This window comes from Glycine soja, chromosome 14 (assembly GCF_004193775.1).
Source record: "Glycine soja cultivar W05 chromosome 14, ASM419377v2, whole genome shotgun sequence".
Lineage (NCBI taxonomy): Eukaryota > Viridiplantae > Streptophyta > Magnoliopsida > Fabales > Fabaceae > Glycine > Glycine soja.
The window spans coordinates 8,926,997-8,949,835 of NC_041015.1; the positions used below are offsets into that span (position 1 = coordinate 8,926,997).

Genomic DNA, 22,839 nt, shown 5'->3' on the forward strand with positions numbered 1-22,839 from the left:
ATCCACGTAATGAAATACTAATTTATTCGATCAAATGATAATAGTGTTTAAATATGTTTTTGTTACCGGTAGATTTGTACTTTTTAATTTTATTTTTTATAAAATATTTTATTTATTTTTAGTATTTATAAGTTTGAGTTTTTTTTTAATTCTTATTCTGCAAACACACAGGAACTATATAAATGAAATAATTAGAATTTTAAAAAAAATAAAACTAAAATATACAAACTTACCAAAACTAAAAAATGAATAAATAAACTTTCAAAACCAAAATTAAAAAAATGTTAACTTATCGATCCATAAACATATTTAAACCTAATAATAATCTAAAGATATAAACTTGGGCTGTTGAGCTTTTCCTGTGTCTTTCTCTCTCTCTCTCTCTCTCTATATATATATATATATATGTATGTATTTTCTTTACACCGTCTGGAATCATCCATTGATTTCAATCCAAAGCACCAAATCCCCAAAGCAAAAGTGCTACTGTCTTAGAAAGAGAGAGAGAGAGACTGCGTTTGACGCCAAGAGAGAGAAAAAATGGTGAACTTCATGTTGATGATTAGTGCAGACCTTGAGAACCTCACCAATCTCCAACCCCAAGGTGGCTGCGACGACCCTAACTTCTCTTACCTCTTCAAGGTCCTATTCTTTTTTTCTCCTTCCAAATCAAATATTCAATTTCAACATCTCTTTGATTATTCCTTTTAATTTCTTCAATTTTCTTTTCCCTGTTGTGATAGTTGAAATGCGGAAGATGCGGAGAACTGAGCCAGAAGGAAACCTGCGTCGTCCTAAACGACACCGTTCCTCTCCCCGTTGGGAAGGGCACCACTCATCTCATTCAAAAGGTGACCTAAAATGCCCTTTGCGTTTCATCAAACTCTTTTTTTTTTTTTTTAATTTCTCAATTCAATCAATGCGTCGATTCATTATAGTCTCTGAAAGATTGTGGTTACCGCATAAGTCCCTTTAAATTTGTATTTCTTAGTTCAACTTACTATCTGAATTAATAGCGTTTGGAACTTACTATCTGAATTAACTTCTCTTCAATTTTAGAGGTATATAATTTTTCAGTGTTTCCCTTTTATTCAATGATTTTTTATTTTTTATAGAATTATGTGTATATGTGTGGTAGAAAAGGCAAGTGAAACCATCCACTATACTATTTGCAATCTTGAATGGTATGGTTCTATCAATTTTTTTTTTTCAATTAGATGAAATCAGGTCATGTTTGAATAAACTTCTCTATAAAAACTTATAGGATAAGAAAAAGAGGTAAAATGTATTGAGTTTCTTCATAATCTAAAATCAACTTATGCACCTTACCTTTTGGAGAAGCTAAACTGAAGGGGGGTTGTATTGGATTAGGACTTTAAAAACGATTTTAACATAAAAAAATCTTGGGGATTTTAAAGATTATGTAGGAATGCTATGACTTATTAGATTTTTTTATAAGACCTTTAGGATGATTTGGATTTATATCATAAGAATAGATTTGAAAAGGCTTTATAGATTTATAAGATTTGAAAGGATTTTGTGAACTTTTAAAAACACATTCAAAATTACAAGAGTTACTGAAAAAAAATAATAAGAAATGATGAGGTTTAGATAAAAAAAAAAAGTAAAACTAATATAATTTTTTTAATCTTTTAATAACTATATTGATTCTAGCTTTTTGTCCTCTTATACTAACCTTTCTTGGAATAACATCTTATTCTCACTTTTTAACAATAGATTTAAAATTATACGCTGATTTTTTGATTTTTTTTAATTACTACAATTATTTCATGATTAATCTAGTGACATGTTTAAATGAGATGCAATAATGAGTATGTACTAAAAGGGAGTAGTGAGGGTGGAAAATTGGTAGGAGGAATACTGAGTTATGTAGATGACTAAATTAAGGGTGAAAGTCATGAAAACATTGCATCAAGCAGGTGATGAGCATAATCAATATAAGGAAAGCATGGTTAGTTTTAGTACATAAGATAAACATTAATTTAATTTAGAAAACAGTGGAAAAAGTGCAGAAGGAATAAATATATTTGACATTTTTTTATTCCAAAAGAATAGGAGAAATATATATGGCACACGCATCTTGAAGAATATTAAAGAGAGAAGAGGGTATGTGTGATAAGACAAAAGAAATTTTGGTGGACTTTTTCATCCTGTAAAAATCCTGATTGAATATCACAAGACTTTTTATAAAAAAAAAAAGTCTTTTAAAATCCTTTGAAATCCTAATCCAATATACCCTGAAAAGAACTGTACAAGATGAGTGCATAAGTTCATTTTAGCTTTATGTGAGAAGCTTAATTCATTTTATCTTGTTTTCTCTTCTGCTGTAAATATTTATGGAAAAAATTATCCAAATAGGGCCTAAGTGCATTATAGAAACACAAAGGAAATGAAGTTCATTATTTTCTTGCAATTTTATAACTGAAATTAGATTTTACTGGTCTGACTTGTAACTTTGTAAGCTCACTTACGTGTTACAACTGAGCAGAATTCTATTCGTTTGGCATGACATGCCTTTTGCTTATGTAGTTATTTTTCTGTCTCTGACATGGGAGGAAAGATTCTGGAAATTTTATGTGATTCTTTTTTTTTAGGGAGTGAAATTTTATCTGTTGCAAAATTGAATAAGTAAACAATTTAATTGGATTGGTAGGATGTTACCAAAAAAATGTAGTACTAACTCCCATTTCTTATTTATTATTGAAATTTTATGTGATTCTGCTGCAAAACTTTAAACTATAAGCCCTAAATGTGGTATTTTCATTCATTTGTAATCCTTTGAACTGTTTGCTCCTGCAGCTGGTGATTTCTTAATATCGTTTATTTGGTATGCAGTGCAAATTTTGTGGCAGGGATGGCACTGTGACCATGATCGAAGGCAAAGGTAAACCACTAACCCAGGAAATCAGTGAATCAGGGAAGTACGCTCCATTGATGTTATTTGACTGCAGGGGCTATGAGCCAGTAGATTTTGTATTCGGTGATGGATGGAAAGTTGAGTCGGTGAGTATCCTTTTCATTTTTTATGCTATGCTTCCATTATTTTGGGCGTCATATCTCTGATCTGTTTTGATTGTCCAATGTTGCTGAATATATAAGCTGAGTAGTGAGTATTGCATATAGCTCATATACCCTTTTTTTTCAATTGAAACAAATAATCATGTGCTTAATGGCATCATGTGCTTAATGTCATATCTCTGATCTGTTTTAATTTTCTTTTGATTGTTCAATGTTACTGATATATAAGCTGGGTATGATAAATAGCTCATATACCCACTTTTGTCTATTGAAACAAATAATTGTGTGTTTCCTTTGATTTGGTATGATGCTTACGGTTGATGATTCGGTTTATTTTCTCACTGTTATCAATACTGGAAACCATGTCTAAAAGATTTATCTCTAAACTTGAGACTGGGATGAATTTGATGTGATTAATTTCAATATCTTCTATTCCAATCTTTAAAAATTAAACCAATAATTATATCATTTATATGAAAAGAGGAACAAATTCATAAATAATTTTTATTATCACAATTTGCAAGTCCAAATTATGGTGAGATTTGCAAGATATGCAGCCCTTTTCTGCCCCTCCTGATTAGTCTTGAATCAGATTTCATTCGAAGTTTTTACAGTGTATTAGATTTTCCTTGTGAGGAAACCTGTCCTCTAGCTTTTGGTATTAGCTTTCTTCTTTTCCATGTAATTTCTGTAATACCTTCTACATTTCTTTCTCATCCTTATTGTCTATGGTACTTTTTTACTTAATGGTTGTGATACCTATCCTCTGATTCTACAATTTACTCACCTGACTGTCATTTTTAACATGCGGTAGAAATTTTGGTGTTCCATAAATTTTCTGTTAAGTTGGTCATATTTCTAACTGATGCAACTTGTATTTTTGTAGTTGGAGGGAACTAAGTTTGAGAATGTTGACTTGTCAACTGGAGAATACGCCGAGTATGATGAGAAGGGAGAGTGCCCAGTCATGATATCCAATCTTCGAGCTACTTTTGAAGTGACGAAGTAGAGAGAACTGGTTTACTATCTGAATATTTTCTTGATGTATAAAATTGACTGTTTTCTTCCTAGATGAGCTTTTGAGCTCTGGGTTGCATCATAATTAGGCATGAAATTTGTGGGATCTTCTAACATTACATGTTAACCTTGTTGTATTGAAGCTGATAAAAAAAAAAGGTTTAATTACTTATTTGGTATTTATAGTTTTATCGTTTATACATTTTAGTCCCTATAGTTTTGAAGTGTTTTTTTTAGTTTCTATAGTTTACATTTTATTTTTCTTTTAGTCTTTGTAATTTGAAAGTGATTTTTTTAGTTCTCATAATTTGTATTTTAATTTTTTTTTAGTCTCTATAGTTTGAAAGTCGTCTTTTTAGTCATTATATTTTATATTTTAATTTTCTTTTAATCTTTACCATCAAAATATGAGTAATATTATCAATTATAATTAATTATAAAAATATTAGCAAATAATTTGTAATTAATTTATCGTAAGATAATTTATAAAAAAATAATTAATAATTTATAAATAATTTGTAGTTAATTATTTTTATATATTTTTTTATTATAAAGACTAAAAGATAATTAAAATATAAATTATAGGGATTAAAAAGATCACTTTTAAACTATAGAGACTAAAAGAAAATTAAAATATAAACTATAAGGACTAAGAAGATCATTTTTAAACTATAAAGATTAAAAGAGAATTAAAATGTAAACTATAGATTATAGGGATCAACAACAACAACGCCTTATCCGACTAGGTGAGGTCGGCTACATGGATCAACTTCCACCATAATGTTCCATGTGATTGATGAAGTTCATTTCATTTCATGTTTTGAAATGTATATTTTTTCATTGTCTTTGTCCATATAAATTAGGATAAATACTAAAATTCGTCCTTAAAGTATATTTTGTTGCCATATTATGATTAGGCATGAAATTTGTGCACTAATTTAAAGACAATAATAACAAGTGCAATGCTCAGACGAGTATCCCAACTAATCTACATATACCATTTTTGTTCTTTGTTGTATCGTTAGACACTTTTTTCTTCATCACAATTTGATGCATTTGCTCTTCTAATTAAATCTTTTCACTGAGCTTGTGCATTGTTGGTTTTATGATATCTACTAATTAGCTTTACTGTGTTAATTCAATAATTTCCAATTTTTTGTATTCCCCCCTTTGTAAAAAATCAAAATGACCGCTTGTGTGGCAACAGTTTTTGCACCTTCTAATACTAGAAATTCAGCAAGGATGTTTACTATTGAAGGAAGAAATCTGACTTGGAATTATCCTTAGCTTGTTTCATGATAATCTATGTGTAACACTTCATTTTTCGTAAAATAAATTAAAAATAATTTTTATTTAAAAATAAATAGTTTTAAAAAAATGATGAAGTTTTTATAATTAAATAAATAAAAAGAAATAACTTTATTAATTAAAATAATGGTTTGAATGAAAATAAAAAAGATATTTTATTTATTCATTTGATAGGAAATAAAATAGAGTTCTTGTTTATAAAATAATAAAAATAAAGAAAAATAAAGTAAATAATAGATTCGAAGTACCCTAATTATAAATAGAGACACGTTAGGTAGACTGATGATATGTCTCTATGCTTTTTCTTTCTCTCACTTTCATTTTCCCTTCTTCATCTCCTAAAACCCTCTCTTTTTTTGACATACACCCAAATTTGTCTCAGTAAAATGACAATCTCGGACTCGTTAATCATTGGATCGTTGTAATATTTGAGCACCAAGTTCAGAACTTATTTTCAAACATTCTCACCGTTAGAATTTGCGAAACAATGTCTGAGGTGAGAGAAATGTCCTTTGCGTGATAGCTTTCTTTTTCCCATACACTCAAACCTGTTTTAGTAAAACTATAATCCTGAACTCGTTAATCGTTGGATCGTTGTGAAATTTAAACACCAGGTTCGAAATTCATGTTCGCACACCTCAACAGTTGAGATTTGTGAAATAATGTCCATAGAGAGAGAAACATCCCTTGCATGGAGACAATAAAATGGAGGCTTCAATCGCTTCTCTTTCGCTCTAACACTTGGAAATCCTAATAGAGCAACCTGAGGAAAAGCTTGAGGAATCCTAGCCAACTGTTAGAGATGCTGCTATCACTATCAGAATACACACGTGAGCCCGCTTAGAGGTAAGAGATGAGTTTATCACAATTAGGGTTAAAATCAACATGTGTAGGAGTCCTTAGAGGATCAAATTGAGGTTTATTTTAGAATGTTTATTGTATTGTAATTCTTCCTGTATGATTATGTAAAATTATTTAAGGGGTTTTACTCCCCGTGTTGTGAGAAACATCTTTTGTATAATTTGTTTGTGTTTTGGATAAGATTAGCGTGATAAATAGTTATATTGAGGTCATGAAATTGTGATTAAAATTGTGTATAAGTGATAAATTGAATATGTGATGAATTGTGGGATAACATGTTGCTTTGAGATTATAATATTGTTATTGAGATTGAGTATAAGTACAAAGGTGAACATGTGTTAATTTGCGAGATACACGTAAGCATGTGATGGTGAATTGTGACATTATGAGATGTTAAATTGTGGACATGAGATTTGGTTGTGAATAAGTGTGTGGTTAACACTTGATGTGACAATACTTGTGTTGTGAGCTGTGAATTATACAATAACCCGTTTTTACCTTAAGAAAAGTGTTTATGTGCAATGTTAAAGGGAAAATGTAGGATTCCTAGTTAGAAATCTAAAGTGTTAAATTATAGCACAATATGTTAAACGTGTTTGAAACACGAGTGTGAGGTCGTGGGTATTGTATAATTCATGAACAGTGTTTGCGTGCAAAAATTGTTTTAGGGGTTGGACCTGAATCAGAAAGGTGAAGCCCTAACAGATTCTTCGGAGTCTAGGCCTTGTGGGTAAAGACACTCGGTTTGAGTGTTCCTTTAAGCTTATATTGATCACATATGATTGGAACATTCTCGCAAAATAGAGTGACCCTGACTGATCATCTTATGATTTTACCTAGTGAGAGTGACCTGACATACTCATTGTGTAGTGTGTCTTGTTATGTACTCCTAAGCGCCTTAGTGTGGTTTTTCACTTACATGATACCACATCGCATATAGGCTTGAGTCTTAGTATAATTGTTGTATAATGCTTGCTAATTGTTTATTATGAAATTGATGAGTGTTATTACGTCTTGACCCAAGTGTGTGATTCATGTGTGATATGATTGGTAATTAAAAAATGAATTTTAAATGATAAAGTGGTGAAGTGATGTGAATTATATTAAGTTGAGTTATGTTATAAATACTTTCATAATTTATTTTGATTACATCTTTGTTTATTTGTATTTTTTTTAGAAATGTGATAACTGACTCCTTGTGTGCTATTTGAGTTGGATCCTGTGATAATCTCGAACCTTGTGTTCATTGGAGCAGATAACTAGGTAGATGACTTTAAAGAACCATATGCTAGAGGGCGTTGGAACACAATGTTCTGTTAGGATGTGATATTGGGGCATAGGTTTCTATATTAATTGCATGAAGTCTTGGACGATCTTGTTTTGAGCCGAGATGATTTTATTATTTATTTGGATACATTCTATTGTGATGTTAGAAAAGTGAATATGAGTTTTTTACTCTTTTGAAATGCTTTTATTTAAATGTGCTATAAAAACTTTTAATTAATTTTGTATTCTTATTCCTTTTATTATTAGTACATATATGTGTAGGGATAGAGGGTGTCATAGTATGTCGGGTTTACTTCAAGTTAAGTGTTCAACCAATTTCGGGAAAGGAAGGAATAAGAAGGTAAAAGAAAAATAAGGAGAGAAAGAGAGGGAAAGGTCTTCAGAAATATTTTTTTACAATGGCAGATGGTGCTAAAAGAGAAAAAGAAAGAAAGAAATAGCATGAGAAAAAAGGAGGAAAAGATTCCAAAAAAGACAAATTAGTTCATTGATATTTTGATGAAAAATTAATCCTACAGAGTCAGCTACACAATTGACAATTTTTTCTCATGATATTTCAATCTTCACTTGTCAGCTCAGCCAATACGTTAGATTTTACGAATCAAATTAACGACAAAATTAATATGTTGACATTTTTCCACATTCAAGTACCAAAAAATAATTTTTCATCTTTTAGGAACTAATATGTTAGCAAAATACACTTACAAAAATGAATTTGAATATTTATCTTATAAATTATCTTCTTCTAACTGAATTCCAACATGATGGTTATTGGACATGTGATACATGCACAAATATTATGACACGGTTGATGTCTTAATTAGACACCAAAAACACTACACTATATAGAGAAAAATTCAAAGGAAATGAAATGAGTTCTTAACATTAAAAAGATTTAAATTGATAATTAACATTATTAGGTTTCTTTTCATTGTGGATTGTGTATGGGTTGAAGACATTTTTGCTTTTGCATATCAGCTTAGCATGGAGGTGGCTGGATTGTGTAATTTTAAAAATATAGAATAAACTGAAATTTTCCTCCTTTGTATGGATTCTCCAATCACCTATTACTCCACAGAATAAAATTTTGATTTTTCATACCTTCAACAAATAATTTGAATGGCTTCCATTACATATTGGTTTGTTCCAAGAATAACTGGGCGTCCATATTGCCTTGCTGTGTTGACAATTAGGTATTTCTTTTAGTCCCGGATGCATGTTCTTCGTGAAACCTCCTTCTCCTACCCTCCCCAACCCACCCCAAAAACCATCTATTCAGTTCAAAGAAATTCATGATACCTGGCCGTTTCAAATATTCTGGAGGTCCTGTACTAATTATAAAAATTAGGCCTCTAAAATGATTTAAGAGTCATACTTATATATAAAAATACATTTCATGCTGTAATTATACTGTGATTATTTTTTACAAAACAAAGCACCAAAAATTTAAAAGTACTAAGTTTATATTGTTGATAATATCTCAATGCAACTCTAAACTAGTATTTGACCTTTTACTAATTAAAAAGTGTCATCTAAAAAGTAAAGAATAATATGATGGAGTTTGACATTTTAGACCCCTAAAATGACTATCGGGGCCTGCACAACACTGGTACCTTAAATGCTGTTCCCAAGCTTTGGGAAGAGTTAGAGAAGTATGTGATAGTATCCCTGAGATGTTTCACCTTTTGAACCAACTTGCTAACTAATTTCATCTTTTGATTTGCAGATTATTTTTATTTCACTCCGCGTTTGATCAAGTCTTGAGCACCCCTAGTGAGAGATATCTCTCATTGGCAACTCTAGGTCTCAATTTTTAAGGAAGTCGATTATGGAAAGCCTCAAGATTTTGGCAGTTAAAAGCAACCAAGCATTCTTATTGTTGGAAACTATTTTTTAACCGCGGTATTCTTCAACAGAAAAATTAAAATTGATTTAAAGGATTGATCTCTTGCAATAGATATTTTTTTATATGTCCACATCAAGATCAAACTCATGTTCATGATAACATGTTTAAAAAATAAGGTTATTTATCAATAGTCATTTTTAACGTATAAAATTATTCTTATTACTGCTTAGAAGTTATTTCTTTAAAATTTATAAATAATTGTAAAATATCAAATATTTATATTATAACAGATAGGTAAAAGCAATTGAAAAGAAGAAAAATGATTCTCATCATTTTAGCTCACTGTATAATGTACAATATATACAATAACAGATTCAATATTAGCCACAAAGCTTAAACAGAATTATAACAGAAAAGAGAAATTGATTATCAATAACTAACTTAACCAACTAATCATAATGGACTAATTAAGCTAAGCTAACTATGGTAATAATCCTAACTAAAGTTGGTTGTAATACTCCCCCTCAAGTTAGGTGCATAGATGTCTAGAAGGCTTAACTTGGACAAAAAAAACAGAGAATTTGCAGAGAGGCAAGGCCTTGGTGAAGATGTCAGCAAGTTGTTGATGAGTAGGTAAGTATACCAGCTTGATAAAACCAAAGTGCACATATTGACTTATGAAATGACAATCAATATCTATGTGCTTAGACCTATCATTTGAAGTTGGATTTTCAGCCAATGCAATAGCTGATTTATTGTCACACATGATCATTCTGGAACCAAGAGTAATCTGGAACACACGAAGAAGCTGTCGCAGCCACAATAACTCACTGGGAAGAGAAGCTAAAGCTCTATACTCAGCCTCTGCTGAGGACCTTGCAACAGTGGGTTACTTTTTTTACTTCCAACAGATGAGAGATGAGCCCAAGTAGACACAAAACCAGTTGTTGACCTTCTAGTATCCTTGCAATTGCCCCAGTCAGAGTCTACATAAGCTGTGACAATGGAATTGTTGTTTGCAGAAAAGAACAAACCTTGGGCAGGAGCTGCTTTGAGGTATTGAAGGACTTGATGAAAAGCTTGAAGGTGAGGTGTCCTTGGAGCTTGCATAAACTGACTAAGCCTGTTTATGGGAAAAATAATATCTGGCCTTGAGATAATCAAATACATTAACCTTCCCAACAATCTTCTGAATTGAGTAGGGTCTTCAAGAACTTCACTTGCGGTGGCATCCAATTGAAGACCAAGATCCATTGGAATTTTTGAAGGTTTGCAATTGGTGCAACCAGTATCTTCTAACAACTCTAGGGTGTATTTCCTTTGGTTCAAGTGAATGCCTTTTACAGACTTAGCTATTTCAAAACCAAGAAAATACTTTAGATCACCTAGGACCTTGAGTTTGAACAACCCTTGCAACTATACAGTGACTTTTGTAATTAGAGATTTGTTTGGGCCAGCTATGATGATGTCGTCCATATAGACTAACAGGAGAATCAGAGAATCATTGCTCCCCTTAGAAAACAGAGAGCTATCTGCAGTAGATTGATTGAATCCCAGCTTGATGATTGAATTGGAAATTTTTGGAACCACTGCCTTGATGTTTCCCTCAAGCCATACAAGGACTTGTGTAACTTGCACACTTGATGCTCCCCATTTCCAAGATAACCTAAGGGCAGATCCATGCACACTTCTTCAAATAAATCCCCATTTAAGAAGGCATTGTTGATGTCAAGTCGTGTGAGATTCCACTGTTTCTGAGCTGCTATGGCAAGCAATAACCTGATTGTAGTCAACTTTGCTACAGGTGAAAAAGTGTCAACAAAGTCTACACCCAACTGCTGTGTGTAACCCTTGGCAACTAGACATGCCTTATGCTTGTCTAGACTATCATCAGAGTTGAATTTGTTCTTATAAAACCACCTGCAACCTATTGTTTGCTTTCCTGGAGGTAAAGTGACAATGGACCAAGTCTTGTTCTCTTCCAAGGCTTTTATTTCCTCATTCATAGCATTCCTCCATTGAGGATACTTCACAGCTTGGTGATAGTATTTTGGTTCATAATGTTGATCAATATTGCATATGAATGTTTGATAAGGAGTGGATAGAGAAGAGAAACTCATATAGTCAAACATAGGGTAGGTAGTTTGATGTATGTAAGCATCTAGGTAGGAGGGGGGATTACATACACGAGTTGATCTTCTAAGGACAGTATCAGGTTGTGTCACAGTGGTCGGTTCATTTTTCTGACTAGGCTCATTTGGTTCATCTGTAGGAACAATGGGTTCAACTGCAGGAATTGGTTCATTTTCTGCAGAGATAGGAGGTTCACCTGCAATGGATACAGGCTCTGTTTAAGGGTCAATTGTGTGTGTTTCAACTGTGAGTGTTTCAAGAGGTTTAGGCAAGACAATGTGCTCAAAGGTATCCTCAATGGTTGTTGGTTCACTAGCAGATGTGAAAGGAAATTTATGTTCAACAAAAACAACATCTCTTGATATAATAAACTTCTTGTTAACTATGTCATACAGTTTATACCCCTTATAACCAAGAGGATATCCTAGAAAGACAGTAGGAACTACTTTAGGTGAGAATTTGTTTCTCTGATGCAATGGTACAACAGCATAACACAGGCAGCCAAAGACTCTAAGGTGTTCATATGATGGTTGTTTTTTGTAGAGAATCTCATATGGTGAACAACCTTTAAGAGCAGGAGTAGGCACTCTATTAATTAGAAAAACTGCAGTGTTTATACATTCTCCCCAAAAACGAATTGGAGCCTTTGATTGAAACAATAGTGACCTAGCAACATTCAACAAATGTTGATGCTTTCTTTCCACCACTGAATTTTGTTCAGGCCTATAAGGACAACTAAACTGATGCAATGTCCCTTGTTCACTTAGAAAGTCATCAAGTTTTAGTTCTTTGGCATTGTCAGATCTCAGTTGCTTTATAGGCTTGTCAAAATTCGTTTTAACAAAAACAAAGAAATTCTTGATCAAATGAGTAGCCCCAGACTTATTTTTCATTAAATATAACCATGTAAACCTAGAACTATCATCAACAATAGTCAAAAAGTAATGCTTTCCATCATGAGTAGCATGTTGATATGGTCCCCAAGTGTCCACATGTATGAGATCAGATGGGGACTCATAATAATGGTTATTTGAAATAAAAGAGAGCCTTCTAAATTTGGACAGGGGACATACCATGCAATCTTTAGAACTATGAGATGTCAAATGCAATGAATTTTTATTTGCAAAAAGTTTCAAAATCTTGTCAGATACATGTCCCAAATGGGAATGCCACAAAGATTGTGAATTCACAAGTACGCGTGAGGCGGCAAATGTGAATGTGTGCTCTATATAGAGAAGAAACAGATCAAGATGAAGATCACCTCTACCAATCATCTAGTGTGTTTGAGTGTCCTGGAAAAGAACAAAAGTGTCTTCAAACAACACACCAATTTTATAATTGGGAGTGATCTTAGGCACAAAAATCATATTGACATGAAAAGAGGGAATATAAAGGACATTATGCAAAACAATGCGAGAATTTATCCTAACAGAACCAGTTTCAACCACTTGAACTCTAATTCCATTTGGTAGAAGCACAAACTTGTTTTTCAAGAATTTGAAGTTAAAGAGAAATTCAGGAAAGCAAGTAATGTGAGTTGTTGCTCCAAAATCAACAATCCAAGCATTAGGTTCTTGGAAAAGGGAATTTAAAGTAGAGTTTGACATGCCTATAGTTTCAATACCTGCAATGTCAGAAGAGTCTTGCTGAGAGGCACCAGGCAGCTGTGCCATTTGAGCTTGAAAGAGGGCAAGAACTTGCTGGCATTGTTGTTGAGACCAAGATTGACTTTGTTCTCCTGATGCAGCTTCAAGAATGTTATTCACTGAGTTATTTGCAACTGAAGTATTCCCAAATTTCTTGAAGCTTGAAGGGTATCCATGGATCATGAAGCATTTTTCCTTTGTGTGGCCATGGATGTTGCAATGAGAGCAGAACAGTCTATCCTTGCAAGTAGGTTTTCCCTTGGCATTGGATTGGGTTACAGCACAAGCCATTTCAATAAGAGAAGCAGAATTTGGTTGAACACCAACAAGCCTCTGAGTTTCATCTTGAAGCAATAATGAGAAGGTCTCATCAATATCCGGAATCGGTTTCATCAACAAGATTTGACCTCTAGCATGGGCAAAACTCTCGTTGACACCCATCAGAAATGACATGACAAATTCCGCTTTGATGGAAGCAAGAAGTGGAGCAACCCCGCCGCAATTACAATTGTGATTGGCCTTGAGTTCACCCAGCTTAGCCCAAAGCCCTTTGAATCGCGTGAAGTAGATGTTGATTGAGTCCATTCCTTGAACACAATTGAGTAATGCTTTCCACAATTGGAAGATTCTGGGTCCGTTCTTGATGTTGAAACGTTTCTCAAGATCGTTCTAGATGTTGGATGCAGAGGTTGAGTAAATGACACTCGCGCTAATTTCCTTTGTGAGTGAATTCAAGATCTAGGACGCAACAATGTTGTTGTTTCTTTTCCACATGCGAAGCTTTGCAGTATCACTGGAATCAGGAATTGGGATGCTGCCATCGACGAAGCCCAACTTGTTTCGACCATCGAGAGCCAAGATCATAGAGTGCTGCCATGTGAGATAGTTCAAGCCGTCGAGGGGCTTGGAAACGAGCACCAATCCTGGGTTATCCATGTGGTGGATGTAGAATGGATCTGTGGTGTTGACCGAAGGAGGAGGAGTCATCGTCAGAATTAAGCGAGAGGTGGTGATCGGTACGAGGTTTTGTGCTCTGATACCATATTATAACAAATAGGTAAAAGCAATTGAAAAGAAGAAAAATGATTCTCATCATTTAAGCTCATTGTACAATGTACAATATATACAATAACATATTCAATATTAACCACAAAGCTTAAACCGAATTATAACAGAAAAGAGAAACTGATTATCAATAACTAACTTAACCAACTAATCATAATGGACTAATTAAGCTAAGCTAACGATGGAAATAATCCTAACTAAAGTTGGTTGTAATAATTTATACAACCAGTTTTTAAACACAATTTTTTAATTGATTGTCAATTGTGCTAGGTGTATTGCCTAATAGCATTCACGAATTTTTAAATCAGGAATTAGACAAATTTATTGCCAGAGTGTATCTCAATTCTCAAATTGCAATTGCAACTTGAAATGCATTTTGAGTGAGTAATCTAATAAGTTGAAACTTCATTAAATCATAATGGATCCTTTCTTTGAAGTTGCCATAGTAGCAAGAAAGTCCAAATTCATCTCCACCAAATGATCTTAGCGAGAAAAATAAGAAACCGAATGAAATAAAACATTTGGTGCGGAAAGTTCTAGTTTAACGTGGACGATGCACCAAATGGTCTTCAATAGTATATGTGCTCTGCGCTGATAGTTAGGTTACATATACGGGTTTTTTCTCCCTTTTGAATTTTTTTAATCTAAAAGAAAAATAATTACTATTTTGTTTATGTAATTTGTGTAGTTGGTTATACAATTCCATCAAAATAATTTTGATTTATTTCATTAAAAAAACGTTACATTCCATTTCTTATTATACCTATAAATGCAGTTGTATAATTTTCCCCGCGTGTATCTTTTATAAGAGGAATTTTTACTTTAGTTGTAACTTTGTTGAAAATTGTCGCTTTCAGTTAGAGACAACCCTATATTGATATATATAGGATAGCTGTATAGTTTGTCAATTTTTTGCCAAATTATTTTTCTTTGGCAGAAAAAATTAATTAATGAATCGAAAGCAATGTATAAGCAGACTTCATTTTGGTCTTTTATGCCGTTCCCGGTTTATACAAATTACCAAAGGCGAAACTAACGATAATCAGAAGGAACTATGATTTATTTTTTATTTTTATGTATCACACTATGATCTTTGAGCAAAACCAAACAAACGAAATACTACACTATGTAGTATTATCTTTTTTTTTTTTTAAAATGTGAAAGGACGAAATACTTGATCCAAATGGTAAGGTGAAACTCTTAGGTCTAGAGAATTACAAATATGAAAGATTTGATTTTGGTTAAAAAAGACTATGCGTTAACAATTCAAAGCTGGTGTCGACTATAAATGGAGAACTTTCTCTTATTACAGATGAAAAGTCAAATCTAAACGATTTTCTAAAACCAAAATAAACGAAACGCATGATCCAAAAAGGTTTTGTAGGCAAACTACAAGAGTACAAGGTATGAGACTGCTTTTCAAATCTGTAAATATTTTTAAATCCTTCTACATTTTCCTTTTACTAAAGTATTTCCTTTTAAAAAAAATCGATTGTTTTAAAAAAAGCTAATAAAAAATGGAGCTATATAAATAAAAAAAGGGAAGATACTAAAAGGTATGAAATAATTTTTTTATTTCAAAATATTGTTTATTCTAATTAATTTATAATTTATTAATTGTTACCTTTTCAATCTCATTTTTTTAAATTTATGTATATGGACACATGCTGAACAGGAAAAAAAATAGGAAAAAGATTATCATATAAAAAATACTTCGTAAAAAAATATAAAAATACAAAAGTCATTCAATTATTATAGTAATTTAACATATTTAATATATACATTTAATACTTCACATCATGCGTTTATACACGTTAGATAAATATTTTTTATTGAATTTATTCATTCTTATTTTAAAAAGAATCTTTATTTATTCTTACATTTAATGAAGAGAGAATGCACAAAACTAAATTACACTAATCATCCCAAAGTTTCATGAAATTACATAAGCTCCCAAAACTTTTTGTAATCCATACTAATCTTAATTATTTGAAAAATATTACATTGGCATTCCTTATACATTAGATTAGCATGTCTTAATTGTTTAAAAAATATTATATGATATTTCTTGCAAGGAAAGTTACTCTAAATGTAAAAATAAAATAAAATTGGATAACTCAACATGTACTGTCAATTAAATTATATTTATTAGGTAACTTAAATTGATTTTAATAAGAATAAATTAGTGAAATATAATAAACTTTTGCTACAATAAATTTGTGATAGACTTTCATGATAAACAGTCAAATAATAAATACTTTAAAAATTATACCAAACATAATTTTTAATTAGTTGACTTAACAATGTAGAAATTTCACATCAAGTGTTGAAAATTAAACTCAATTAATTAGTTTTTTAAAACACTATGTCTACCTTATTGCAGAGGAAAAGAATAAGGTAAGTTAGAAAAGTAGACGCAAATATGATAGTAGTATAACCTTCAATCAAAAACAGTAAACAAAATCCTTCAAATCAGAATTGGATGAGCATTGAGCAATTACTTTTACATAAAGGAAAGTTTATAAATATTTTCTCAAAACACTGTTCCTACCTTATAACAGAGGAAAAGAACAATGGAAGTTAAAAAATCAGATGCCTGATTTATACGGTAAACTTTCATGCAAAACTGTAAATAAATGCACACATTAATGTGCGAGTACAAAATAAATGTCACCAAAATTAAGCAAGAAAAATTGAGACCCGCCTTCAAGATTCCGTATCCTTATTCCCCTCACACACTCCCAACATGACGAGGAAGCAACTCTGAATACGAGAAGTCGTAGGAACAAACACGCAACACTTAACAACAACAACAGAACAAATCCAGATTCACACATTCATTCATTTCATCAATTATCTCCAAAATCCAAAATTCACGCTCTCTGGTCGACACTATGTGCGGCAGCATACACTTTTTCTTCTTCTGACTATTCACTCCTTCCTTCATTCCACTCACCCTGCACCACCCCTTTCATCTTTGGTTTGGTAAGATCAACAAAAAAGAAGAAAAAATCCCACCCTTTGCTTCTGTTCCTGAGAAAATCACTGTTTTGTTAATACCCCATGTGCTATATTCTTGTTATTCCCAACATCACATGTTCAAAAGTTGATTTTGCACCCTTGTTAGATCTCGGGGTGATTTTCACACCTTTGTATTACTGGGTGACTTCATTTGTATTCAAATTGGATCTTACATAAAACCAATAGGGTGGTTGCCATAGAAGAACTTTTTTGTTTTTTATTTTATTTTTTGTGGTTTTAATTTGTTAGCAAGATGCAATCAAGGGGTTTGACCCTTGAAGAGGGAAAGGAGAGAATCAACCAATCTAAACCTTTGAGACCAGTGCGGCTACTTGTGTTGTTTTTTGCTCTCTGTGTTGTGTTCTCATTGATTAGCATATACACTGTCAAGCATTTTGAAATTGAGAGTGTGGTGACCACAGTGAGTTCTAGTTTTCAGCCATGTTATTATGAGGAACCTGGTGGTTTGGATAAGTGGATTAGGCCACCTTCGAGCTCGATCCACAATATGAGTGACAAAGAGCTTCTGTGGAGGGCTTCCTTTGTTCCAAGGATCAAGGGTTACCCTTATCCTAGAGTTCCCAAGATCGCATTCATGTTCCTGACCAAGGGACCATTGCCTCTAGCACCCCTTTGGGAGAGGTTTCTCAAGGGGCATGAGAAGTTTTATTCCGTATATATTCATTCACTGCCCTCATACCAACCTCAGTTTCCTTCTTCATCTGTCTTTTACAACAGGCAAATCCCTAGCCAGGTATGACCATATCCATCTTATGCTGCTATCTGTTGATGAAACTGCATTTGCTCATTTTTCCCTTGTAGACACCCCCCCTGATCTGAAGTTGCTAATGCTTAATTGCTTTCAGTTTAGTAGTTTTAACTTCTATGTATTTCATCTCTATTCACAAATGTTATGTCTTCTTTTAGGCCTTGTTTGTGCTTGTTTAAAGGTTTTTATAAGAATTTAGTTATTGCTGATGGTGGCATCTATGCATTTGATTATAGTTAACATCTTACTTTCTGAATTCAGTCTGGTGGTGGTAATGTTGATTTTCTTATCAGTGTTACTTGGTTAGTGCATCAGGTTACTAGATTTTTAGGTAAGGAATTCAGGAATAGTCTGATTAGGGGATGCAAAACATGCAGGTTTACCATGTTGTGAATTTAGGTTTCTAATAGGCTCTAGTAATCTTTCAATAGCAGTGCAAATAGAAGAATTATGAATTTTACTGAGAAGATAAAGTTGGTTTTAGAATGTGTGTTTACATGGCGATGAGTCCTGGTATGTATTAGCCTTGAAGATGAGTGGGAACATAGAAACCAGTGAGTATAGTACCTAATCTCTATAGCTTATTACAAGTTCAGAATTGTAATATCATTGTATCTGCAAATCTTATGTAAAGTTCTATATGAAAGACATAAGGTTGGGAGAAAGAGAGAAAGATTATCCGGGGGTTAAGCTTGAGCTTGCTTCCTAGGAGGTATGGCAGTAATTGACAATTATTTAGTCATTGTTTCCTTTTGTAATTCATAGGATAAGTCTGTAGCTGGGGTTAAGATATTGTCCTACTGGATTGTCTACACATTTAGGATTTTACAGGAAAATGGAAAAGTTAGCTCAATAAATTTTCATTATGCACAATTTTAACCAGGGTTTGTCGATCTCAATGGTCTACTTTTCTAAAAGCTTAAGCTATTAGGGAAAAGCACAAGATTGGTTCTACCGCCATTTGTCCTTAAGGTGTAAACAGTACACCAAAACACTCCATTTTGTGTGGAAATTCAACTCAATTATACAGAATAAGGGTGGAAAGGATCAAACTAGAAATCACTTGGTCATGGAGGCTTTAATATTATATAAAGGACTAACTTTCCTAAAAGATTACATTGCTAGATGAAGGCACAAGATTAGTTTTATATCTCAATTTATGTTCAAGGGTTGTTATTTTTCATATTTTGCATGTTTTTAGTCTTGTGATAAGGGGAGAAAGAAACCAGGAAGGAATTTGGAGGAAGTTGTTAAGAAAGATCTTATGTTGAATATCTCTTAAGGATTTGGTCTTTAACTGAGACCAATAGCATTGTATGATTTATGTAGCCAACCTCACCTAGTCGGATAAGCTGTTGTTTTTGGTTGTTGCTTTTCATATTATGGATTCACAGCCTTACATATCTGATTGTCTTGTTAAAGTAACTACCTGAATGTAGCTTCCACATTACCAGGGTGACTACTGTAATCCATGGCAATTAACATAAGATTTAGGGAACTCACTGACTTGGGTAGCAGCTTTGAGCTCAATGACTGATTATAAAATCAATTTCACCAAATCCTTCAACGAACATGAACCACAATTAATTTAACTGGCTGGTTAACTGTAAACCATTAAATTTTATGTTGAGAATTAGTGAAGATACAAGTTGTAAACAGGTAGGATAAGATAGCCAGTAATTTTTTCTCTGTTTTTTTAGTGCTGAGTCATTATAAAATATAAATCTTTGTTATATCTTTAAGGAAATTGCCAATTTATGCGGGATGGTTTAGTTTCAAATAAGTATGAAGAAATGTTTACACGTGTCTTGTGCAGATCCCTAGTGGTTGCATCCATTGTTTTTACTTAGGTGTTAACATAGGTCATGTATAGATTCATTTGTCCATATTATATACACTCAGTTGTATCATAAATGCGAATCTTTAACCTAAGAGCTCATGAATGAATCATGAGCTTTTACTTTACACCATGAACTTGATGCATTTTAGAGTTCAGAGCTTAAGATTATTCTTGTGTCATTGATTTTTGCTTAACCTCTGTTACATGTTTTGTAGCATTGAGTTTTTCATCTAAACATTTAACATCCATGAAAGAGTATACTGATGTCTAATTTATATTAACTTTGTGACCATGAAATTTTTTGTGCAAGAGTTGATGATTTCTTGTGAGCATTGAAATTTTCTTGTGAACATTCATCCAATTTATTTACGCCTCTGACGATGATGTTTTGGTGTTTCTTGTGCAGGTTTCTGAGTGGGGAAGGATGAACATGTGCGATGCTGAAAGAAGACTCCTTGCTAATGCATTGCTTGATATCTCCAACGAGTGGTTCATTCTGCTGTCTGAATCATGCATCCCCCTCTACAAGTTCAGTTTTGTCTACCACTACATAATGAAATCCAAACACAGCTTTGTGGGTGCATTTGATGATCCTGGTCCATACGGAAGAGGGCGCTACAACGAGCACATGGCCCCTCTGGTGAATGTCACCAAGTGGCGCAAGGGCTCTCAATGGTTCGAAGTAAACCGGAAGCTCGCCATCACCATAGTTGAAGACACTACATTTCATCCAATATTTGAACAGTATTGTAGGCCGGCTTGTTACGTGGACGAGCACTATTTCCCCACCATGCTCACCATTCAAGCAGCCAATGTGTTGGCAAACAGGAGCATAACTTGGGTGGACTGGTCTAGGGGTGGAGCTCACCCTGCTACATTTGGAAGAAATGATATCACTGAGGAGTTTTTCAATAGAGTACGTGGAGGTCACATTTGCCTATACAACAATAGAAATTCTTCAGTTTGTGTTCTTTTTGCCAGAAAATTTGCTCCTAGTGCTTTGGAACCTTTGTTACATATGGTGGATTCAAAGGTTTTGGACTATTGACTAATATTTTATTCTCACTTTCTTTTCATTGCAACTGCGGGAAAATATAGATGTAGAATAAAGTCCTTAGATACTAGTAATATTCATTATATGGCATGAGATGATATGATAATTGCCTGATTGGAGAGTGCTAGGTGGTAGAGTGACTCCATTTCATATACACCGTTGAGTCATTTTTAAATGTACAAAGGAGACGTATTTGATCATACTTTTGTTTAATATTAATTGCTTGGTCTTTTCTTTTATCTCTCTTTTACTTTCTAAGGTTTACGGAGATTATGACAAAGTTGTGAAGCAAGGGTGACCATAACCTTTGTCCTTAATATGACAAAAATGAAAATATGAGAAATAATAGAGGCACAAAAAGTATTCTCACGAAACTAAAGTCTTATGTGTGGCTGCAAATTTTTGGACTCCATGTTAAGTAATTGATTAGAGATATATAAAACATTTCATTTGTCCAATTTATAGATTCAGCCATGTTTTTACTTAGGTGTTAACATAGGTCATATATAGATTCATTTGTCCAATTTACAGGGAAACCAAAATTGTATTTAAGAGTGTATATATAAAACAGTTGAGATGATTAGAGATATATACTCTTATATTAAAAAATTTAAATTCTTATGCGTGAATTAGAATGTATTTAGAAGCTATTTTTCAATAAAGTGTTTTTGAAAGTAATTCTTGAACAAAAACATTTCCAAGAGTTATTTCCATAGTTACATACTTACATGTCTTGTCTTAGTCTTATTGAAAATTTGGTTTTCATTTTTGTATTATTTTAAATATATTTATTCATTATAATTTAAAATTTAATTCAATTTAACAATTAGCGTGAAAATTATTTTTCTCATTCATCTCATACTATTCATCTTTTATTTTTATTAGTATACTTGTTTTTTTTAATTGTTTATCTTTTTTAATATATATTTCTCCATATTTAATTATAAATAAATATTTAATAAAATTTCAAAATAAATTGTTAATAGTTAAAAATAATCTCAAATCACAATATAGATTACATATCATAAATTCAAAATATAATTTATAAATTTTAAAAAAATTACTTATGATAAATTTTAACTATAATATAATTTATTCGTTAAAAAATATTTATTTATTATAAATTTTTATTATATAAAATTCAACCTTTATGGTGCATACAAATTCACTGTGTGTACTCGCGTGAGGTGCGTTATTCAAACTTTATGATAATTTTTGTTATATATTTATGCTTGTTTGTTGAACTTCTTGTCCCAAACCATAAGTGGAGATTGGGTCATGATCTAATTAGATTTTGTTTATTATTTTAAATTTGATTCCATATTTATTTTTTAATATTAAAAATAATTAGCCTCATTATATATATTCATTCTTCTTTTGATATAAATATATACTCTCATTCTATATCTTGAATAACTAACTTGTCATATTAGAAAATTTACACCCATTCCAACCAAAAAAAAAAAAAAAAACATTACACCCAAAAGTCGAGATGCCTATAGTTTTGCTTACATTACTCGTACGCTCCAATAAACACGACTCTTGATTTTATATATTTCTTTTCTTCCCCCTATTTCTTTCATTATTATAGTTTTTGAATAAATAAATAAAATGAAATAATAATACATAAGCTAGTTTGGTGGCAAAGGGTAAAGGAATATATATTCAAATTTTCTTACTAATTAAAACTAACCATTAATATTTATTGATAAAAAAATTAAATAAAAGAAAATATCATTTATTTTTCTAAAATTAAAATGATAGACTATTATTTTGGAGAAATAACTGAAATGTGTATAATACACACATAATAAAGAGTATCATTTTTTTCATACATAAAGAGTATCATTTTAACCTAAAAAAAAAAAGAGTACCATTTTTTTTTATCATAATAATGAAAGAGATGGAAAGGAAAAGAAATAAAGAAAATCCTTTTCCAATGAACACAAATCT

At 32.1% G+C, this 22,839-nt stretch overlaps 3 protein-coding genes across 3 annotated transcripts; 2 read left to right on the forward strand and 1 right to left on the reverse strand.

Annotated features, from left to right (window-relative positions):
- The first annotated feature begins 347 nt into the window (after positions 1–347).
- Positions 348–4,254, forward strand: LOC114383293 (CXXC motif containing zinc binding protein-like). The gene is made up of 4 exons (XM_028342937.1): positions 348–642; positions 744–851; positions 2,857–3,024; positions 3,926–4,254. Exons 1-4 carry the CDS (start codon positions 541–543, stop codon positions 4,046–4,048), a joined length of 501 nt encoding a protein of 166 aa, XP_028198738.1. The 5' UTR covers positions 348–540; the 3' UTR covers positions 4,049–4,254.
- A 5,947-nt stretch (positions 4,255–10,201) lies between these two features.
- On the reverse strand, positions 10,202–10,612 carry LOC114383776 (uncharacterized mitochondrial protein AtMg00240-like). Its single transcript, XM_028343520.1, has one exon. It carries the CDS (start codon positions 10,610–10,612, stop codon positions 10,202–10,204), a length of 411 nt encoding a protein of 136 aa, XP_028199321.1.
- Positions 10,613–16,870: 6,258 nt separating this feature from the next.
- On the forward strand, positions 16,871–21,125 carry LOC114383185 (glycosyltransferase BC10-like). The gene is made up of 2 exons (XM_028342800.1): positions 16,871–17,977; positions 20,239–21,125. The coding sequence occupies exons 1-2, from the start codon at positions 17,477–17,479 to the stop codon at positions 20,878–20,880; spliced, it is 1,143 nt and encodes a 380-aa protein (XP_028198601.1). The 5' UTR covers positions 16,871–17,476; the 3' UTR covers positions 20,881–21,125.
- Positions 21,126–22,839: the final 1,714 nt, after the last annotated feature.